The sequence below is a fragment of the Pseudomyrmex gracilis genome, unplaced genomic scaffold (assembly GCF_002006095.1).
Source record: "Pseudomyrmex gracilis isolate BER0280 unplaced genomic scaffold, ASM200609v1 scaffold_175, whole genome shotgun sequence".
In the NCBI taxonomy this organism is placed as follows: domain Eukaryota; kingdom Metazoa; phylum Arthropoda; class Insecta; order Hymenoptera; family Formicidae; genus Pseudomyrmex; species Pseudomyrmex gracilis.
In genome coordinates, this window is record NW_018020759.1 from 305369 (window position 1) to 325889 (window position 20521).

At 35.7% G+C, this 20521-nt stretch overlaps 2 protein-coding genes across 3 annotated transcripts; one reads left to right on the forward strand and one right to left on the reverse strand.

Annotated features, from left to right (window-relative positions):
* The first annotated feature begins 800 nt into the window (after positions 1 to 800).
* Positions 801 to 6745, forward strand: LOC109857824 (mRNA-capping enzyme). Its single transcript, XM_020434551.1, has 8 exons — positions 801 to 2124; positions 2205 to 2337; positions 2468 to 3197; positions 4270 to 4493; positions 5443 to 5629; positions 5757 to 5942; positions 6041 to 6223; positions 6340 to 6745. Exons 1-8 carry the CDS (start codon positions 1220 to 1222, stop codon positions 6561 to 6563), a joined length of 2772 nt encoding a protein of 923 aa, XP_020290140.1. The 5' UTR covers positions 801 to 1219; the 3' UTR covers positions 6564 to 6745.
* Positions 6746 to 7718: 973 nt separating this feature from the next.
* Positions 7719 to 17864, reverse strand: LOC109857827 (cell division cycle and apoptosis regulator protein 1-like). Of its 2 annotated transcripts, none has more exons than XM_020434554.1 (15): positions 17707 to 17864; positions 16910 to 17025; positions 16539 to 16810; positions 16160 to 16411; positions 15604 to 15861; positions 15300 to 15525; positions 14827 to 15104; positions 13704 to 13959; positions 12443 to 12508; positions 12148 to 12351; positions 11835 to 12014; positions 11401 to 11742; positions 10834 to 11203; positions 10355 to 10698; positions 7719 to 10249 (listed from the first exon to the last, which is right to left on the reverse strand). In XM_020434554.1, the coding sequence occupies exons 1-15, from the start codon at positions 17762 to 17764 to the stop codon at positions 9965 to 9967; spliced, it is 3507 nt and encodes a 1168-aa protein (XP_020290143.1). In that variant the 5' UTR covers positions 17765 to 17864; the 3' UTR covers positions 7719 to 9964. The 2 variants fall into 2 exon arrangements, with proteins under 2 accessions (XP_020290143.1, XP_020290142.1); XM_020434553.1 differs by having other exon boundaries at positions 15604 to 15864.
* Positions 17865 to 20521: the final 2657 nt, after the last annotated feature.

Consider the following 20521-nt stretch of genomic DNA (forward strand, 5'->3'; position numbering starts at 1 on the left):
TGCGGCAGTGGTACGCGAAAGAATTACTGGCATTCTGTGTAATTGCCAGTAATATTTTCAGTGATTCCTATAATATCTAATACTATTCTTGTGTTGATTGTCGGTAATACTTATATTACTGACTTTATTTATATGTAATCGGCAATAGTTCTTTTTCGTAAGGGCTATAATTGAACCGTACCAATTACGGCATAAATTAACAGTTATTACCCGCATGAACAAGGCCAAAACAAGGCCTTATTTGCCGGCATAAACCAGGCCTATAATCGGCAGTAGTTCTTTTTCGTAAGGGTAGACTACGCGTTTGGCTGAAAAGATGTCTTCAACGTTGAGAGAGACAACATACTTTGAATAGCAACTCTTTCTCTGTCTATCAATGTCTGTGGTGGGATCAGGGCCCCCTCCCCTACTGTTTCATACCACCTAAACCTACCATCACCCCTTAATCTCTTTCACTCCCACTATTTTTCTATCCCCACTTTTCCATCTACTATTCTATTAAATAGCGAAGACTTCTTTTTTCCCCACTACTTCGCTAGACAAAGATGAGGCTACTATTCAACACCAGCTGTCTCTCTCAACGTTGAAGACATTTTCTTAACACGGCAAAGGTAGGGAACGCGCGGTCTATATATTATAACGTCTATGGTTGCGAGAAGAAAACAGGTAGAGCGGTGACATTATCGACACGACGCGGTTTGTGGACAAGCGATTGCTTTTGACAGTTAGTTGGTGCAGCGCTCGTTGGCGCTTATTTACCGCTAAGAAAATTGTCCTTTTTGCCCTTAAAATCCTTGCGCCTAAGATCGCAAAATTTTTGGCACGAACTCTGTGTGAGCACAATAGCGAACATCATGGATGTGTCATTGGTGTTGAAATGTTTTAAATAAATTCTGTTGTTTATTAATTTGTCTCATTTTTGAGATTTTTATTAATCGGTGTGCAACAATTTTAGATTTATACGGAATATTCATTTCTTTAAAAAGTGATCGAAGAGTGCGATCCGACGGTGTCGCTTCGACGAATCTGTACTTGAAGAGAGTCAAAATATTAGGTTAGATCGTAAACTTACAAAAGTGAATATACATGTGTGTATCTTGAACATTGAGCGACTAAAAGATGTTGGACTGTTTGTAGCATATAACTTCAAATCGTGAATTTTCACACGTTCTTTCACCGTTAAACATATATATATATATATATCGACTCTTGTGTAAAAATGTCGAACGAAAATAGAGGACCTATTCCGTCTCGTTGGCTTCACTGCCCGCGCAAGGCTATGAAGTTGATCCAGAACAAATTTTTAGCATTCAAAACGCCCTTGTGCTCGGCTTATGACGGCCAAGTGCCCGAGGAATGTCGCTTCAACGTCGACATGCTCTTCCAATACCTGAAAAGTCAAAAAATGAAGATGGGTTTGTGGATAGATTTGACGAATACAACCAGATTCTATGATAAACAGAGTATAGAAAATAATGACTGCAAATATTTGAAACTGCAATGCAGAGGTCACGCTGAGACTCCCTCAGAGGAACAGACTCGTACGTTTGTGCAACTTTGCAAGAATTTTATTGCACATAATCCGTTAGACATAATTGGTGTACATTGTACACACGGTTTCAACAGGACTGGATTTCTCATAATCAGTTATCTAGTAGAAATAAATAATTCTAGTGTTGACGCCGCGATAGCAGAATTTGCTACCGCAAGACCTCCTGGAATTTACAAAGGTGATTACATAAAGGAGTTGTATAGGCGGTACGATGACGAGGAAGATGCTCAACTTCCACCTGCCAGACCGGCATGGTGTCTGGAAAGCGATGACACCGAGGATACGGATGAAGGACCAAGCACGGAGGATAAAAATGGCCATCAAGAAGAAAGAGGAAAGAAAAGAAAACGTGAATATATGAATAAAAATCCCGTATTTATGGCTGGTATACCTGGCGTTACTCCTGTAAACGAAAGAACAAGACTGTCGGGAATACAGAAACGAGTTCAGGAAATTTGTGGATGGACATCTACAGGATTCCCTGGATCTCAGCCGGTATCAATGGGTGTAGAGAATATGACATTGTTGCGCGAAAAGCCATATCGAGTATCCTGGAAAGCAGATGGAACGAGGTAAAGAAAACAATCGATGTAAAAATTTGTATTCAGGCGGAAAGAAAAATCTTGAAACTCAACCAGTTGTTTTACTTTAGGTACATGATGTTGGTACAAGGAGATGGAGATGTGTACTTTATAGACAGAGATAATAGCGTCTTCCAAGCAAATGGTTTGATCTTTCCACATGTTCGAGAAGACAGATGTCTGAGAGATACTCTAATGGATGGTGTAAGTTTATATACATTACGTTAACTACGGTTTTAAGAACCATGTAAAAAAAAAAAAAAAAAAAACATTACAATTTTAACTTTTTGCGCTTAAAATGTAAATTTGCACAAAAATTTTGATTAATTTTCAGGAAATGGTGATCGACAAGGACAAAGGCAAAGATATTCCTAGATATTTAGTATACGATGTTGTTATGTATGACGGGCAAGATGTCAGTAAATTGCCATTTCATCCCGATCGTTATTCTATTATTGAGAATAAGATAATAGCTGGTAGGCTAAGGGCTATGAAAGAAGGACGACTGATGAAGGAACGAGAACCATTTTCTGTGCGTTTGAAATATTTCTGGGATGTGACATTGAGCAAGAATCTGCTGAGTGAAAAATTTGCCAAACAACTTTCTCACGAGCCGGATGGTTTGATATTTCAACCTGCTAAAGAAAAATATTGCACAGGAGTATCGCGAGAGGTGTTGAAATGGAAACCGGTATCGTTAAATTCGGTAGATTTTCGTTTGAAAATTGTCACGGAATCAGGAGTTGGAATTGTACCGCGCAAAGTTGGACATCTTTACGTGGGCGGACTGAAGACGCCGTACGGTACGATTAATAAAATCTCGAGGCAGCTCAGGGACTTGGACAACGCGATTATCGAGTGCAAATTCGAACACGGTCAATGGGTTTTTATGCGTCAACGTACGGACAAGTCGTTTCCTAATTCCTTCGATACCGCGGAGTCTGTGTGCAAAAGCATCTGCAAACCGGTTACGAAAGAGCTGCTCTTGGATTACATTGACAAATACAGATTTGTACAGAACGATACGGATCTTATGCCACCACCCAAACAAAGAAGACTTAATTAACCTCCTAAACATATACGATATGTATTTACATGATATATTTCGTGTTATTAAAAAACAAAGCGTAATAGAGATTTGCATATGTTTAATTAGAAACTTAAAAAAAAAACAAAGTTCTCAAATGGTTGTCAAATCAATTTGATTCAAAACACTCAGAATGCAGTTAATAACAATCGTGTGAATGAAATCATGGAATTTTATAATTTTGAATGTAAATAACTATTATAATTGATTTTTCAAATCATTACAAACATTGAAATAAATATAGATTTAATCATTCGTATGTTACATTATTTGCCACCAATAATAAACAAAAATGTGTATAATAAAAAGTTTATGTAAAAATAATAGGGGAACCATATTTATCTCACATTTTTTATAATTTACTTTGTAATGTACGATAACATCATTCTTAGCTAAAATTATTGTTTCGTCATATTTCAGTTGACTTCTTTTGTATATACAGTGGTAATAAATGTAAGCTACATTATACCGAGTTAAATAAAGAAATTTTCTAATAAAATATATCCAAGTTGCGTGCTTAATCAATACTTACCCTTTCGAAATCTTTCGATTAAGAAATAGCTATGATAAGAAAAAAGCAATTTTTTAATACTTTTTTCTTATACAAACTTCTTGCACGTCTATTTCTCTTTTTCTCTTACAAGGTCGCGAACCTCGGGTACGCCGATTTCAATAAGGTTTTGTGTTGTTGTATAATAGAAGAATACTTGAGCAAAGGGATAGGGCGCACCTCTCAGCCATTTTCGAGAAAACTCGATTATATAATTTAAATATATAATTAACTATATAATTTAAATCGAGTTTTCTCGAAAATGGCCGAGAGGTGCGCCCTATCCCTTTGTTCAAGTATTCTTCTAATAGAGTACTATACAACAACAAAAAACCTTATTGAAATCGGTGACCCGAGGTTCGCGACCTCCTCTTGTTAGATAAATTAAAATATGTGTATATATAATGCTGTAATTATATAACTCATAAAACGTCACTCTGTAAATCAACTCGTAATAATAGAAATGGCACCTTTACACGATTTTCTGTTTGGTTTATAGATCGTACAGTGCTATTGTGGTACACGAAAGATTTCACAGCGAAAGATCGCAAATCTCTGCGCGTTAATATAGAATTCGATCACGCAACTCTAATACGCTGGTCTCCGGATGGAAAAGCTTTTATTATTCACAAAGCTTTGGCTAATACGATCGAGGTATACAAGATCACGAAGAAACCTGACGGTCATTTGGCGTCTGCAACCAAGGCACTGGAGTTTCCGCAGGTATAATGATAATTTAGCATTTATGTATGTGTGTATGTATGCGCGATTAAAATTATCATTTCTCTTATTGTTGCTCATCTCTCATCATCTGACAGAGAACTGAAGTTTTGTGAATATACAAATATAATATTGTTATTTAACAGTGCTGAAGATGATCAACAATAAAAATGATGACACACTGTAGTTTTTTACGTTTCGAATTGAATGTCTACCTTCTTCTTGGACCAGAGGCTCCGCGCGGGTTTTTGCCATTCTTTTGATTGTCTCTCATCGAGCCGTTTATTTAATTTTATTACAAATATAATAAAATATAAAACACACCGCACAAAAGTTTAATATTACTAAAAACACAATCGCTATAAAAAAATATATATAATTAATTAATTAAAGAATCTTATAAGGCTACGAAGTTCCCAAACTAATAAATATATATTTGGTCATGAGAGCCGTTCGCTAGGTGTTGTGCGAAAAATATATATATATATATACCCAGATAGCCAACTGAGTGCAAGTTGTTGGCAATTTGTCACAAATATTACCCATATGTTTTCAGCAGTGTAACAAAAGGGTGTATCCTCTTTTCAGTATGTTCTTGCCAGCAACAGTTTTTCAAAATATAACAACAGCAAGTTCTCAACAACTCATCGGCAATAAACTTATATTATTTTTCTCAACTTGTGAATAAAAAATTATTGCTCATATATTGCTCACATATTGCTGACTCACATGTATCATAAACATTGGCTACAACAATCGATTGATAATAAAACTCAGCGTATATGATACTGAAGTGACAAAAACATTTTCGTTGCATTAAATAAAAACAACACAACGGCAATTGGCGAACAACTTAATCTATACAACAATTTGCTTTATATTGAATTTTCACATTTGGCTATCTGGATATTTTCTATGCGTTCTATATAATTATTTTTTTCTCCTCACACAGCGTCATACCGAAGACGTCGTCGGAATGGACATAGCGTGCACCGGAAAATACATAATCACGTGTAGCAAAGCAAACGATCTTGTTGTATGGGATTTAAAAGGACAACCATTGACAACCATAGAGCTGCATCTTGGATCTACCTATCGCGCGCGTATATCACCTTGCGGCCGATTTGTTGCTGCCTCTGGTAAAAAATGATACAAATAATTTTGTTATTAACCGAGGGTTTTAATTTACTTAAAACCCAACACACAAACATAGATTGTAATAGAATCGAAATACATAAATAATAAATGTGTACATTTTTGTGCAAGGTTTCACACCGGATGTGAACGTATTTGAGGTGGTGTTCAACAAATCTGGAGAATTCAAACATGTGGCTAAAGCGTTTGATCTCGGCGGGCACACGTCCGGAGTGTACGACTTTGGTTTCAACGCGGACTCCAGTCGCATGGCTACCGTGTCGAAGGACGGAACGTATCGCTTCTACGACACGAAAAGTAATGTTTTTTTTAATATTTTTTTGTTAACAATCCCGAGCAATATAAAAACGAAATCTTTACGCATTGTATGTATATATGTATATATGTCTTTTCAGTCGAATATGAGAAAGGTGAAGATCCGCACGTTTTAATGACCGGAACGTGGGACACCGCGACTCCGGCAAGCCTTGTTCTTTCTCCAGACGCGGATGTTTTGGTAATTGCTCACGGATCATCCGTATCCTTTTATTCGACCATCACTGGCGCTCTGGATACCACCATAGACGACATCTTTTTGGGTACTTACTGTTGTGTGTTATACATAATTCTCTCTCAGAGTTCTCTTTCTCCCTCTCTTCCGCACGTGTGTGAGGATTTTAATTAATTAAATGTGTTTCATTATAAATTCTTACAGGACCCATAACGTGTTTAACGTTCGACGCGATGGGAGAATATTTATTGGTTGCGGGTGACAAACACATTCAGATCTTTCGTAACGTTACCGGATACCGAACTGCAATAGAATCCGCTAAACGCAAATTGGAGCAGAGACAGACGCAGGCAACGAAGGAACGCCTTGAGAAATTGATTCGCGACAATAAGGAGCTGCTTGAAAAGATTGGAGAGAAATGTCCATAAAAAAGAAAAAAAATTATTGACATGCTCTTTCCTGTTACTTTTATGGTGCAACAAAAACTACCGGCTACGAATACAATAAAAATTATTTTTGAGAGTCTAATACTTTCTATATTGTGTAAATAATAATAATAATAATAATAATATACATGAAGGAATTTGCCTATTTTTTGCCAAAATAAAGGTAATTTTCATACGCATTGGATCTCTACAAACGTTTGTTTTTTAACATTGCGCCACAGGTTTTCAGAAAATAGTGTACAGATATATATATATATATATATATAAAAACATATCTACGTATACGTGCGCGTCGAAACTCTGTACAAGCAATGTTGAAGAAACAAAACTGTTCTTTTATAATACTTCATCCTATTTTTATTTCAATTTCTAGTTTCAATAGTTTTTTTTTTTTTTTTTTTTTTCTACTGCGTGCGTTTCTGATATTATTCAAGTTCACACAAATATGAATCACCACTCGCGTGATCTACGCGTAGTAGAATATAAATAAAACAGAGCAGATTGCGCGAAAATAAAAACAATTAGTTTTTATTTACCGCAGATATATGTGATATATATTATTTAATTAAAAAATGTGTGTGCTAAATATATTAAACAGAACTACGGTCAATTCTCTATATTTGCGCGGACTGTAGGGGAAGAAAAAGCATATATATATATATCAAGTACCCCTTCTTTGCCTCCATCAATCACACTGGAGTGAACCTAACTCAGCGGAACCAGCGACATGAGCTTGTCGCGTTGTGGAACAGAGCGCAGCAGAAGGGGAACTTATGTGTGGTAGTTTGAATATATGTGAAGGGGAACGCAATCTGGGGTGCGTTCGTTTTTACGCGCTTTAAGCGCGTCACAACCTGTCTTTATTGTTGTTTAAATATAGAATAAAGACAGACCGACGCTCAAAGCGCCTAAACCCACACAGAACAAAAACTCCATTAGATGTCTATTAGACGTCGACAGCTCCACGCGACATCTAATAGATGTCTGTACGGGAAGCGAACGCACCCATGAACAGTTGACTGTATATGCAAATTTTAAAAATCTGAGCAAGATAAAATATCTCGAAAAAAAATATATATAAAAATGACAATAGAATCAGGAAAACAGTAGATCGTGGATTGTCATATACATTACAGATCTGTTTAAACAAATTTTATTTTTTTTTTTCCCCGTTATTTTTTGACTACCATGGTGTCCAAGGAGGATAATTACAAGTTATTAGATTCCCGTATTGAGACGTACACACGGAATTGGAGAATCGTACTCGCGTGTTCGTATAATTTTTATATCTTCGTAAGTTGCGTGCTATCTTTTTTTTTTCTTTTCTTTTTTTTTTTCTTTTTTTTCTGGACAAGAAAATGTGTGACTTTCTATTAACAAACTACAAAAACTTTCTATATATAATAGATAATTTATATACAAAATAGTATCCTTGGCATCGTGAGTTGTTTGCAGACTGCAAAAATCTCGGCAATAGAACGGTGTGCGGATCGCGCATGATCACTTCCCGTTCGAGAACACGATTTTGTGTAATAAGATTTCCGGATAAAGTGTTTGACACTCGCGCGCGGTGAACATACAATACGTACGTAAATGTACGTCTACTTAAAGAATATAATCTAAGTGTGTGTGTGTGTGTGTGTATGTGTATGTGTGTGTTGTTGTACTCCTACTAATTAGGCTATCAAATTTACAGATTCGAATTGCTTTAGAACTGTGTACTTATTTTCTCGTTTTACAAAAAAAATTTATTGCTACACAGTAACAAGTGTAAAGCAGTTTTTTTTTTTTTTTTTTGGTTGTTCTCTAGTCGCAATGAACAATTTTCTTAATTTTTTAAACATTGTTCCGATTCTTCAAGGTTTTCGGATGAACATGTTTTCCGGAAATAAAATTTTTTGTTTCGCGTACGCCACACTGTACATCACGTGTATTACAAAACCTTCAGTGAGATATTATAAGACAGAATCTTACAAACTTAAAATGCAAAAATACACAAATATTCATTGAAATCAAATGTTGATATAAACTTTATCGTTGGTGTCACATTTAGTGCGTTACAGTTTATTGCGCTACATTATATGCATCAGAAGATCAATTAAAATGATCGATTCTCAAAAATTCAGATATTTTTTTTTTTAATCGAAAAACAGTAAAAAATAATAGTTCCACAAGAACAAGAACAACTGTTCTATCGAGTAGTACCTCGTTAAGCGTAAAATTTTAATACCCTTTGCACTCGAGCGGCGCCAGGCCGATTTGAAGCGTCAACTCGAGCGGCGCTGCTACGGCGCCCGGGAGGTTTGACGCGTCCAGTCGAAATAAATAAATTGATGAAATTTTATATGCTTCTCTAATATAGCCAAAATCGTCTCGAGTTCGCGCGAGCGAAAAAGGCCTCGAGTGCAAAGGGTTAAATTCTAGAAAAAATTGCTTAACAATCCAAAGTAGATTGGCTTGATTTTACATAGAACGATGAAACCTCGGCGCACGATATCTTGTTTTCATGCTGACTTGCACTATGATTTCTTGACAATTCTCTGATCTTCGAATTATGACTGGTTAATTCTGATGCACGAAAAAAAAGCACCTATGTCGCAGACTTAAGTTACGAATTTATCTCAACTGTTTGGGAGAAATAGCATAAGAAATGCCAATGCCTAAAAAAGAATGAAGAACAATTGAACAAGAAAGATTTCATTTTTTTTTTCTTAACGAGATACCACTGTAATTTGATAGCAAATATTAGTTATAACTTAAGTGTAAAGCACACTTATATATGTCGCACAAATGTTTTAGAAATTACTTTTGTGTAACAACAAACGCAATACGTATATTTCACGTTTGCGTTACCGTTACTCTCAGCAATAAATTCTCACGGGCTTTTATTAATTAAATATATAATTATATTTTTAATGTATTTTTTTTTTTTTTTAAGATCTACAATGTGTGTGTGTTTAATGATAATATATCTGGCACTTAATGGCAGATTACTCGGTACTATAAAAGCCATTTTTCAATTTTTTTTTTGTTCATTATGCAAAATTTGAAGTGACGCAAAAATCTTCAATCTAAAGAAGATCCCTAAACATGATGAATGTGTGTTTATGCAAGATTTTAAGTGCTTGTCTTATTAACTAATTGAAGATTCCACCACACATTATCACATCGAGTGAAAAAAGTTACAAAATCGAGTCTTGATCACTTGGTTTTGTATTTTGGATAAAATTTTTTGTTGGTAGATTTCTTTTTTTTTTTCCTCCCCCCCCCGTTCGACGTGTCACTAATTGCGCGTGCACGCACATGTGAGCGTGAGGTGAAGTTTAAAAAAAAAAACTTATTCGCGTCGGGATATCGTCTACTACAGTAAGATATAGCGCCATTTATTTTTTCTCCTTGTCTATTTCAGCAATTTCCTTTTTCACAGAAAGCTTATTGTCAGTTTTCTTGTCTTTGTCCCCATCCACGGGTTCTTTCTTCACCTGGACCTTATCTCCCCACCTAGTGTCAATTTTACATTTGCTCTCCGTCTCGGAACCATTTATATCCCCACTGACCTTTTCGTCTTGTATTTCAACAATCTCAACTTTTTTTGTATCACTCTGCATCATTTTTGCCGCTATGTGATATATATTTTTTACCGCGGTCACGTAAGTATGACAATCAGTCTGTAAAGAAATGTGAAAATAATTATTGGAAATAAAATATAAAAGTAATGTAAATTTTAAAAAGCTTATCTTCAAACAAAAATTTATATAACAAGATATACTCACAGACATCTTCTTGAGTTTTTCTTCCGTGTTTCGCAATTTATCTTTATACATTTTTAGATCTTCCGAAAGACCTTTCAAATTGTTTGTTTGCTTTGTGGATTTCTCGTTGACCGCAGTTAGCTCGTGCTGTAATTCCATCATACGATCTTCGGTGTCTAAGCGTGCTTTTTCAGATCTTTTCAATTGACTGACAAGTTTTTCAACATCCAACAAGGAGCCTTTGTACATAACGATACCTTCCGGAATCGTTTCTCCGTCGTTTCTTTCCATGACACAGTCCTCTCTTCGTGCTCTCTTCGAAGGCGGTCCACTTCCCACGAATACAGGTAATAATTTTTTATTACCTGTAAGCACACACACACACATATTTTAATAATAATGAACATTAGTGTCTCTGTGTAAACATATATATATATATATATGTGTACATATATGTACATTTACATCAAAAACGTTAAACAATATTTCCTTCACATTACCAAGAGCGAGCGAACGTAAAATGTCCTCTTCGTTATCCGTCTTGGTCGATTCACCTTTATCGCTCTCTTTGTCATCTTTCTTCTCATCTCTCGCGTCATCTTCTTTTGATCTGTCTGTTAATTTGCGATAATGTAAGGAATCTCTCGTGACTACTTTTTGTACTAGTTTTCGCACTTGAGCTCTAGATAAATTCAATCCCAGAGTATAAATAAGTTCCTCGATATCTTTATCAAATATGTATCCGCAATGGGTCTGATCGAAATAAACGAACGACAATAGAAGATAAGGATCGTGCGTGTAGAGCTTCACTTTCCTCTTCTTTCCGTCTTTATCTCTGTCTTTCCTGCTGTCTTTTACAGAATCGTCGTCCTGTAGAAATCAAATTTTTAATTTACATTGCAAACATATCAATATGTTATTGTTATCGTATACTTCACACACACACACACATACAACGATTCTATTTGCGTTACAACAATATGTATTTTTTAAACAGTTAGAGATAAAATATTTTCACACGCAAATAAAAAATTATATAGAAAAACTTAAAATAGACAAATTCTTACTTCTGACTCATCATCTTCGTCGTCCTCCTCATCATCCTTTTCTTTTTCCTTATCATCAACTTTATTTTTCGCGTCTTTGTCATCTTTCTTATCTTTGACCTCATCCTTTTTCTTGTCATCCCGCTTTTCATCTTTTTTACTGGACTTTTTGTCATCCTCCTTTCTTTTATCGTCCTTTTTGTCATCTCTTTTGTCATCTTTCTTATCTTTCTTCTTGTCTTCATCCTTCTCCTTAGATTTCTCAGGGAGACTGGACAGTGAACGATAAATGCGAAAACCGAAATCTCGCATCAACATTTCGTTAAATAATTCAGCAAAGAGAGATACTTCGAACGAATGTTCCTACATATATAAAAGATTTATGTGCACACATATGTAGCGTTTTTTTTTTTTAAATAACAAGCAATATAACAGGTTTCAAAATAAAGAAATACCTTAGTATCTTCCGGTCTGTAATCCAATAGCACACTCAAAGACATGACTGTGCAGTCGAATTTTCCGCTTTTGGCTGTTCTAGAGGGATGGACTATAATATGCGAAGAATCGGGTAGAGTATATTTCTTCTCGAGAGCGGCGCGTTCGCGTTCGTACAGTTTTCTCTTATCTTCGTCATGCTGTAAAAAAGATAAAATGTAGGATATTATTTATTAAACTGTTTATAAAACACACACAGTCTTGTATTCAGTGTGTTCATGAGTAAAAATAAATAAAAATTGTGTAATCTCGCGCATATTAAACTTTTCTTACCTCTTTACTATCTCTAAATTTTTTATCGTCCTCTTCCTTCGACGGTAATGAGATATCTTCTTCGTTGTCGTCCCCTTCGTCCTGCCGACCTTCCTCCTTGGCCTGCTCGGACTTCACAGCCTTCAACAGTCGTGCTAACAGTTGAGACTTCAAGCCTTTTGCACTCAGATTGCGAGCCACCAGTTCTTGACGCAGTTCATTCACCTGTATTAAAAAAAAAAACAAACATTTTATTTTATAATTAATTAATAATAAAAATAAATTATACAGATTTATTTATTATTTAAATACTAACATTCATCGACTTTGGATCTAGCTCGGAGTAGTGTGTAGGATCTTTCTTCTCGGGCATAGAATCATCCTGAAAGTAGAACGTGCGTGTTAGTAAACATAAAAGTAAAAAAGCCCAGAGAGAAAACTACAAAACAGAAGCAGCTCCTATAACGAAACGAAACCAATCCCTCTTCATTCTTTCATCACACTCTCTATTTTTTCTTTTTTTTTTTTGTTTGTTTTTTTTTTTAAATTTTTTTTCAACACTCTCTCACATTTTAACACGATATACACAATCTTCATTCACGATGACCGTCACATATGACTCAAGTAACTGCTAGAATCTCATAGTGTCCTGGCTCTGGTGTCTGTGTGATCGGTAGGTTATGGATAATATCAATAATGTTGTAATACAAACGATGATTATAAAATGAGACTTTGGAATAAAAATTTTTCAATGACGGTGAAGGTTTTACGGGAAAGGGAATGGCTCAGCTGCGCTCTTCTCCGAGCTTAGGCTTGCTTGCTTCTCTTGTTAATGCAATATTGACTGCCATTAGCTAAAGAAGCGATACTTTACCCGTCGATCCTCGTTTGCGACATTTATAGAAGCTTAAAGAACTATATAAAAAGAACTCATATATGTATATATATATGTATATAAATGGTAAATGATCTTAATATAAAAATTATGCGATATGTACATTTAAACTTCGCCTTGTCAAAAAAAAAAAAAAAAAAGTTTGCACATAAATGCTTTTAGATTTTCCAACATCGCCAAATATGACATGTTCCACAAAATAAGATAGTTTATCTTGTGGAAAAAGTCAAATACATGGATGCATGTGATTCAATGAAATATTTAATTATTCACTTAAAACGAGTATACTTGATCTTAAAGATTATTATTTATCGCCACTATGTATCCGAGAAAGAAAAGAGAGAGAAAGAGAAAGAGAGAGAGAGAGAGAGAGAAAGAGAGAGAAAGAGAGAAAGAACATATCAATCCAATGTACCTAAATTATGAATTTTTTAATTAACGACGATTTGTTACCATGTAAGAAACGTAGGCGAGATACCGCGTCCGAGATAGATTAACCTACTTACTTAATAGGATCGATGGACAAGTATAGCCTATTGAAAATCCAGTTTAGTAAACGGGGAAAAACGGTAGAGAGTATACGAATATATATATATATATATATATATATAATATATATAATAAATATATGTAATAAAAAGGTATTATAAAATAATAGTTATGGGATGCATGTTGGCAGTGCCTTTTGATCAGCGATGGCAGCCTCATCAGTCTCATTGGCAGCATCCGAATCTTCAGAGTTAGAGGCGATACGTAGCAATTTGCGCTCCAGTTGTTTCTTATAGTTGAGTTGCAGCCCGTCCCATTCCAATCTGGTAGGCACACAGCTCCATACATCTGGGAGAAATAGTATGACGGTTTCAACGCGAGAGGGTACCACTCGCCCGGACTTGTGCGTTGTTTCTGCGCGTCTGTAGTAGAGTTCCAGGAAGCGGTACCTGTGCCGCAAGGAAAAACAATACCCAAACGTAAACTCAAGGTTAATGCCGCTTAGCGTTGCCTTATATGCTAAGTGTTCGTTCGCTTGTTTCGTAAAGCCCACGCACTGCATACAAAGCCACGTACAGCGCACAACGTAGAGAGACCATTTGACAGAGACAAAGAGAGAGAAAGAGAGATAGAGAGAGAGAGAGAGAGAGAAAGAGAGAAAAAAATATACAACTCAGTGGGTCACAATCATAAGAAATAGAACAAGTGATGATTTGTTTCTGCCGCGATATACTCTGCTCGTATATCATCGTCGATGGGGGGATGTGTGCTCGAAACCAGGGATCCAGAGTGCAGCAATCTCCATCGGGTCGCTCGTGTTTAGAACAAATACATACCTCCACTGCAGAGAAATCGAGCTACAATCTTAGCTTATCAGTAAACTGATATTAGAAGTTTACTCCCCGTCGAGAGATCGTTGATGATGAATAATAATACCTATCAGATATACAGCTTAACACGTCATAGTTTTTTTTTTTTTATCTCCTGATTTTTCTTTTTTGTGAGTAACTCGTTTTTTACGTCTCGCAGAAGATAAACTCGAAAAGTATAATCCTAAACACAATATAAAAAAAGAAAAGAATTTTTTTTTTTAAAACAAACTCCCGCAAATTGTGACCTCCGTTTACTCGTTTGCGAGTTGGTATCGCCGGAATGCAGAATGTCAACGGGGCAGATATCGGGTTAGTATTATATATTGCTCTTTGTAACAAGAATTGGGAATTTAAAAAAAAAAAAAAAAAAGTTGTCTATAAAGATGTTTCAGAAATATATACACAATTGAAACACAAAAGATATTGCTATTTGAAAAAGCGTACCACTGAGTGCAGCTGGACAAATCTATGCCGGTAAGTGCTTTACAGGTCCTCACGGCCGTCCTTATTAATACAGACGGATCCTTCTCAGGATTCGGCCCGTCCAACGAGGGACTCCACGGCCCACCTATAGCCATTGTTTCATTTTTGCCTCGTAAGCCTACTAAGAAATTTATAAGGCGCGTAGGATGAACGTAATCGCGATCCGGATCTCTGTCTTCAGAAACGCCACAACATCTTTTATATATTTCTTCCATGGCAGGCATAGATATAAGCATGACCTACAAATAATTCGAAGAATGGTCAGTAGTTATATATTTGATTGATTACATATATGTACGTGTGTATATACATCGAATTTTTGATTGTGTATATGTTGATTTTTATCATACTATCAATATCAGTTTATTCAGAAAATATAAACAAATGTAATGACGATCTCAAATTTAATGACGCAACTCAATTTCTTGACGAACCTTTGCAGAAAACAGATAATCAGCATCCGAGGGCTCTAATACTGCTGTATTTTCGATATAAGGATCGACATCTTTATGCGTAACATGAAACGAGCACGGTTTATTAAGAGTGAATGGCATGTGTGGCGGAAAGGCGTCCACCCATCTGAAGTTAGTGGAAAAGAAGTCGCTAGGAATGTACATATTTTGATAGCGTCTTCTTATCTCAAGTACATCTGCTTCAGGCCTGTGACAACAAGGCAGCAATAAAAATTTTGCTAATAAGAATTAGTACGTAATGCAGTTTGAATAAAATTGCACTTACAGATCGAGCGCGATTTTCGGTATCTGCACCATGTAACGCGGCACGACCCTTGTGCGCCGACGAGGTCTCGGTGATTTGCTTCTTCTAGTTCTCGACGGGCTTCGGTCTTCCTTCTTTTCACGTTCTCTTATTCTTTCTTCGCGACGTCTCTTCCTTTCTATTTCCTCATCATCGTTTCTTCGTTCGCGAGATCTTTCTCTCACTCTACCAACCTTGTTACGATTGCTGGTAGTATTGGAATTTGTCGAACTTGTGAACCTACTACAATAACGTATAAGATTTCGTCTATAAAATTAATTGCACGTAAATGTTACAAAATTTTACATTTAGGGCGCTTATTATTTAGAGACTATTTGAGTATACTTGTGTGTTCACAAATCGAAATTATGCAAATTGGAATTACACAGTTCTTGATTATGAGAGACTTTCCTTAAACATGCTTAAGATTTGAATATTCAATACATACAAAACAGTAAAAGCTCTACTTCACATGATTCTGAAATAGATGGATTACATAATGACACAATCAAACAAAGTCAAGCAACGATCACTTCACCTGTTGTTCGAATTTTCTGCGGGAGGAGGTACGGCATTGTAAGTGCCCGATGTCCTATTAGGCTGTTGCTGTTGCTGCTGTTGTTGACGATTTGGTTGATTGGTTTGCTGAGTATTTGAACTGTTGTTGTTATTAACCATCGGTAGTACTTGTACTCTAGTAGCATTCCATTTAAATGGCATGGAAGGATTGTACGACGCTTCTACTAGCACACGATCTCCTACCACAGGATTGGATCCCTTCACGCATACACTAAAAGACAGAAACTTACTACTCTGTGCAATAGATAAAAAATTTTTTTAAACGATAGATAAAAATTTTATAAAACTTCTTTCCAAAAATATAAAAAATACATCCAGTTTTAAATTTATAAAATTACCTAGTTTGAAAAAATACATCTTCGTCCACAAAACCAAAATTATCATGTACTTTGGTAACAGTGCCTGTGAAAACTCTTTGTTTTGTAGACGATGAGGGTACATTTTGTTGTACCTGCTGTGGAACACCAGCTACCGAAGGTTGAAAAGCATTTGTATTCAATGCTCTTGGCGTTGGATAAGACACCGTAGCCACTTGTGGATATAGTTGTCCTGCTATACCAGAAGGTAGATTGGAACCAAGAGTTGCCATGGATGCCATGGTAATATTAGGCTACAAGAAATAAAAATTAATTTAATTTTTTTTACATTTTAATCTTATCGAAGATAACAAATCTTATATTAATTGTTTAGAAACATTAATTTTGTTTACTTGCTGTAAACCCAGACTTTGTTGATAAACTTGCTGGGTTTGCTGTTGATATTGTACCATTGGTTGCCCTCCAATGCTACCCAACATTTGTTGTTGGATATTTTGTATACCCTGTCCTGTATTTTAAACACAATTACAGAGAATTATTGCACAGTTCATTGTTTTGTATCCTCTTCACGTATCAAAAAAAATAGTTATTATAGTAATATATTATTACAACATAGCGACGTGTTATGACAAAAGTTACATGTTGTAAAATATTCTAAAACACATTTTACTTCAATCAAACAATGCTGTTCTATGCTGCGAGAAACGTCAGGTATCGGAAGGACGAATTTGTTTCAAAACTAAATTACAAAAAAAAAAAAAAAATACAGCACATAAGTGGACTAAGACAAGAAAAAGAGAACAAAATAGACAATATATTAAAGTTCTTCGAGAGATCGCACCATTTTCGTACAAGTTACTGTTACTTTAGAGGTCGTCAGGTGTGTCGACAACGTTTTCTCAAAAACGAACACCCGAACAAAACCTCCGAGCAAAAGATCGCGACACGACTCGATCAACATCGAGCTTGCGTGTTGAACAAAGCGAAAAATTTTTTCGATCGCGAAAACGTTTGTTGTTTTTTTTTTTTTTTCTTTTTTCTATGACTCGATCGCAAAATGAAATTTGGCAACATCGTCGCCTATGTATCCGCGAGACGGATGACGAAAAGAGAGAAAAGGAGGTGGAATTTTATCTCCCGTTCGTGGTCGAATCGCACACATAAAAAAAAAAGCACACACTGCGTTCACCTGCGTTGCGAACCCACGGCGGGTTCTTGCCGCCACCGAACGGTGACAAATTACTCATTCTGCTCAAATGGATAGATCGCTTTGTCAGCTATGGTTATACGTGTAAACGCGACGACAGATCAAGTAGAAACTAACAGCGTCCCTCATTCGGGTGCCATGTTTTCACGACGTACTACGTGAGTCATGAAAATCAGGGTGTTACAATTTCCTTTACGGGGGTTTGTTCGTAATGTTTTGCACTCTCTTGCACTATATATAAGTTGCACACAATGGGTGCGTTCAGACAACTCAACGGTTGAGAGATCATCACTTATGATAGGACTATTCTTGAAAATCTACTGCGGTTCCAAAAGTACGATCCAATCAAAAGTGATTATCTCTCAACCGTTGTGCAACTGTTGAGTTGTCTGAACGCACCCAATTCGTTCGTGTCATAGATACAATGGGTGCGTTCGGACTCAACTCAACGGTTGAGAGATCATCACTTACGATAGGACTATTCTTCAAAATCTGCTGCGGTTCCAAAAGTATGATCCAATCAGAAGTGATTATTTCTCAACTCCGTGTTGTGCAACTGTCGAGTTGTCTGAACGCACCCTATATATTATACGTCTATGATTGGGAGCGACAAGTGGATCCTACCCCGTAGTGACAATGGGTGCGTTCAGACAACTCAACGGTTGAGAGATCATTACTTGTGATAGGACTATTCTTCAAAATCTGCTTTGGTTCCAAAAGTACGATCCAATCAGAAGTGATTATTTCTCAACTCCGTTGTGCAACTGTGTCGAGTTGTCTGAACGCACCCAATGGTTACGTTCAGAGAACTCAGAACGGTTGAGAGATCATCACTTACGATAGGACTATTCTTCAAAATCTGCTTTGGTTCCAAAAGTATGATCCAATCAGAAGTGATTATTTCTCAACTCCGTGTTGTGCAACTGTGTCGAGTTGTCTGAACGCACCCAATTGGTGTCACCGCTTTGACTAATTCGATACTTCGAGAATCGCAATGTCGCATTTCGAATCGAAGAGCGAAACAAAACGCCGTGACGAAAACACGAATTCGAATCGGTTTGTATTTTTCTCGCAGTCACATAGTCGTTCGAAAATAAATCTCACTCTGGCAAATAACTTTTGTATATATAGTTATTCAGAATTGATCCAAAGTTGAAGAACCGGAGCATCAACCGACTGTAAAAATAAACAAATGAGCAGAGCGACCGGTAGGGTTAATTAATCGGCTCAGCTACCGAGAACCGGTAAGTAGCGTATTTTTTTTGCACTCGAATTTGCGTTGGGAACGTTTACAACAACTTTGTTCTCGAAAAAAGTCAATCATTATTTAAATAATTAAATTATTAATGTAACGAATAAATCACGCTCCGTATATACGGTAATCTCTCGCCAATACATACAAATTTAAACTTACAGCGAGAGTTAAGATTTGGTTTAATTCAATTAGTTTTTATTCTCTCGTAATTCTCCCCAATTATGTACAAAAATATAATGAGAATCATTACAGAGTTCGTAACATTTAGGTACATGACGCGATACACCTCTTTTTCATTGCAGCAGCTTCTCGCGCTTTCGTTAAACCTTTGAAGTGCGCCTAAAAAACATGAAATAGTGAAATATATGACAATACATCACACAATAATAATAATAATAATTACGCGCGCGGATCGCCCTTCTATTGTATGTACAACACACGAGAATATCGCATCCAGCATATACGCTATGAAACTCTCTAACACGGTTGTTCGCACTTTTATTTATTTATTTATTTTTTTTTCCATGCAAAACTCTTCCGCCAACCGAATGACACAAAGGAGCACATCTTTGTGACGTTTGTTCTCACACAACAAGCTGTTTTTTTTTCCCAGCTAACTTTTTTAACTATATAACTTAAAAATTAAAATTAACAAATTAAAATTCTATTTGTAAAATTAGTTTTACACATCATTATACACATAAAAAGACAAACAAAATGCAGCCTCGTCTTATGTAACTTCTGAAATTTTATCGCATGAAAAAAATGGTTGAAAATTTATAAAATAAATAGAAAAATTTTTACATTAGAATTTTCAACGATGTCGATATAACGATAAAATCACTCTTTTATAGAAAAAAAAAACAACGTATACATATGTGTGTATATGACATACTATGTTAAAACCGCAGAGAGCTATTAGAGTCACTATAGCCTTCTGTTAGAAAAATATTGTGTGTGCGATATAAGAAGGGAAGAAGTCTTGTCTCGCTTGTCTTAGATGCAATTGAATCGCAGCAAGAATTTATATCTATTTAGAAAACATATGTTATTACGCATATATTATTATGAAAAAACTTGGAAGCTTCTTGTCTTTGTCAGCAAAAAGTTTTTTTTGTACATTGTGTATAGTTCGGTAAATCAAGCTTGCATGTGTGAAAGAAAAGTAAAGGACTGAAAAAATGCGTAGCGCAATTTTCTACATTTAGTGTATTCTCAACAAAAATTTCAATAAGAAATTTTATATATACGTATATAAAACACATATATATATATATATATATTTTTTTTTTAACCTGTGAATACACTTTCAAATTTCATTTTTTGGATTTTGCTTTCAAATAACAAATGGCGAAATGTGTGCGTACAAATTAGTTAATTTCAATAGAAAATTGCACAACAAAAATTAATAGGATTTTTTTTTTTTTTTTTAACATCATAAATCATTAACCGAAGCGAATATTCAGAAGCCTTAAAAATATCTACTCAGAAGAAAATCTTGTCTATATAACTCCCGTAATTACACTAACTCGCTAAGATTAT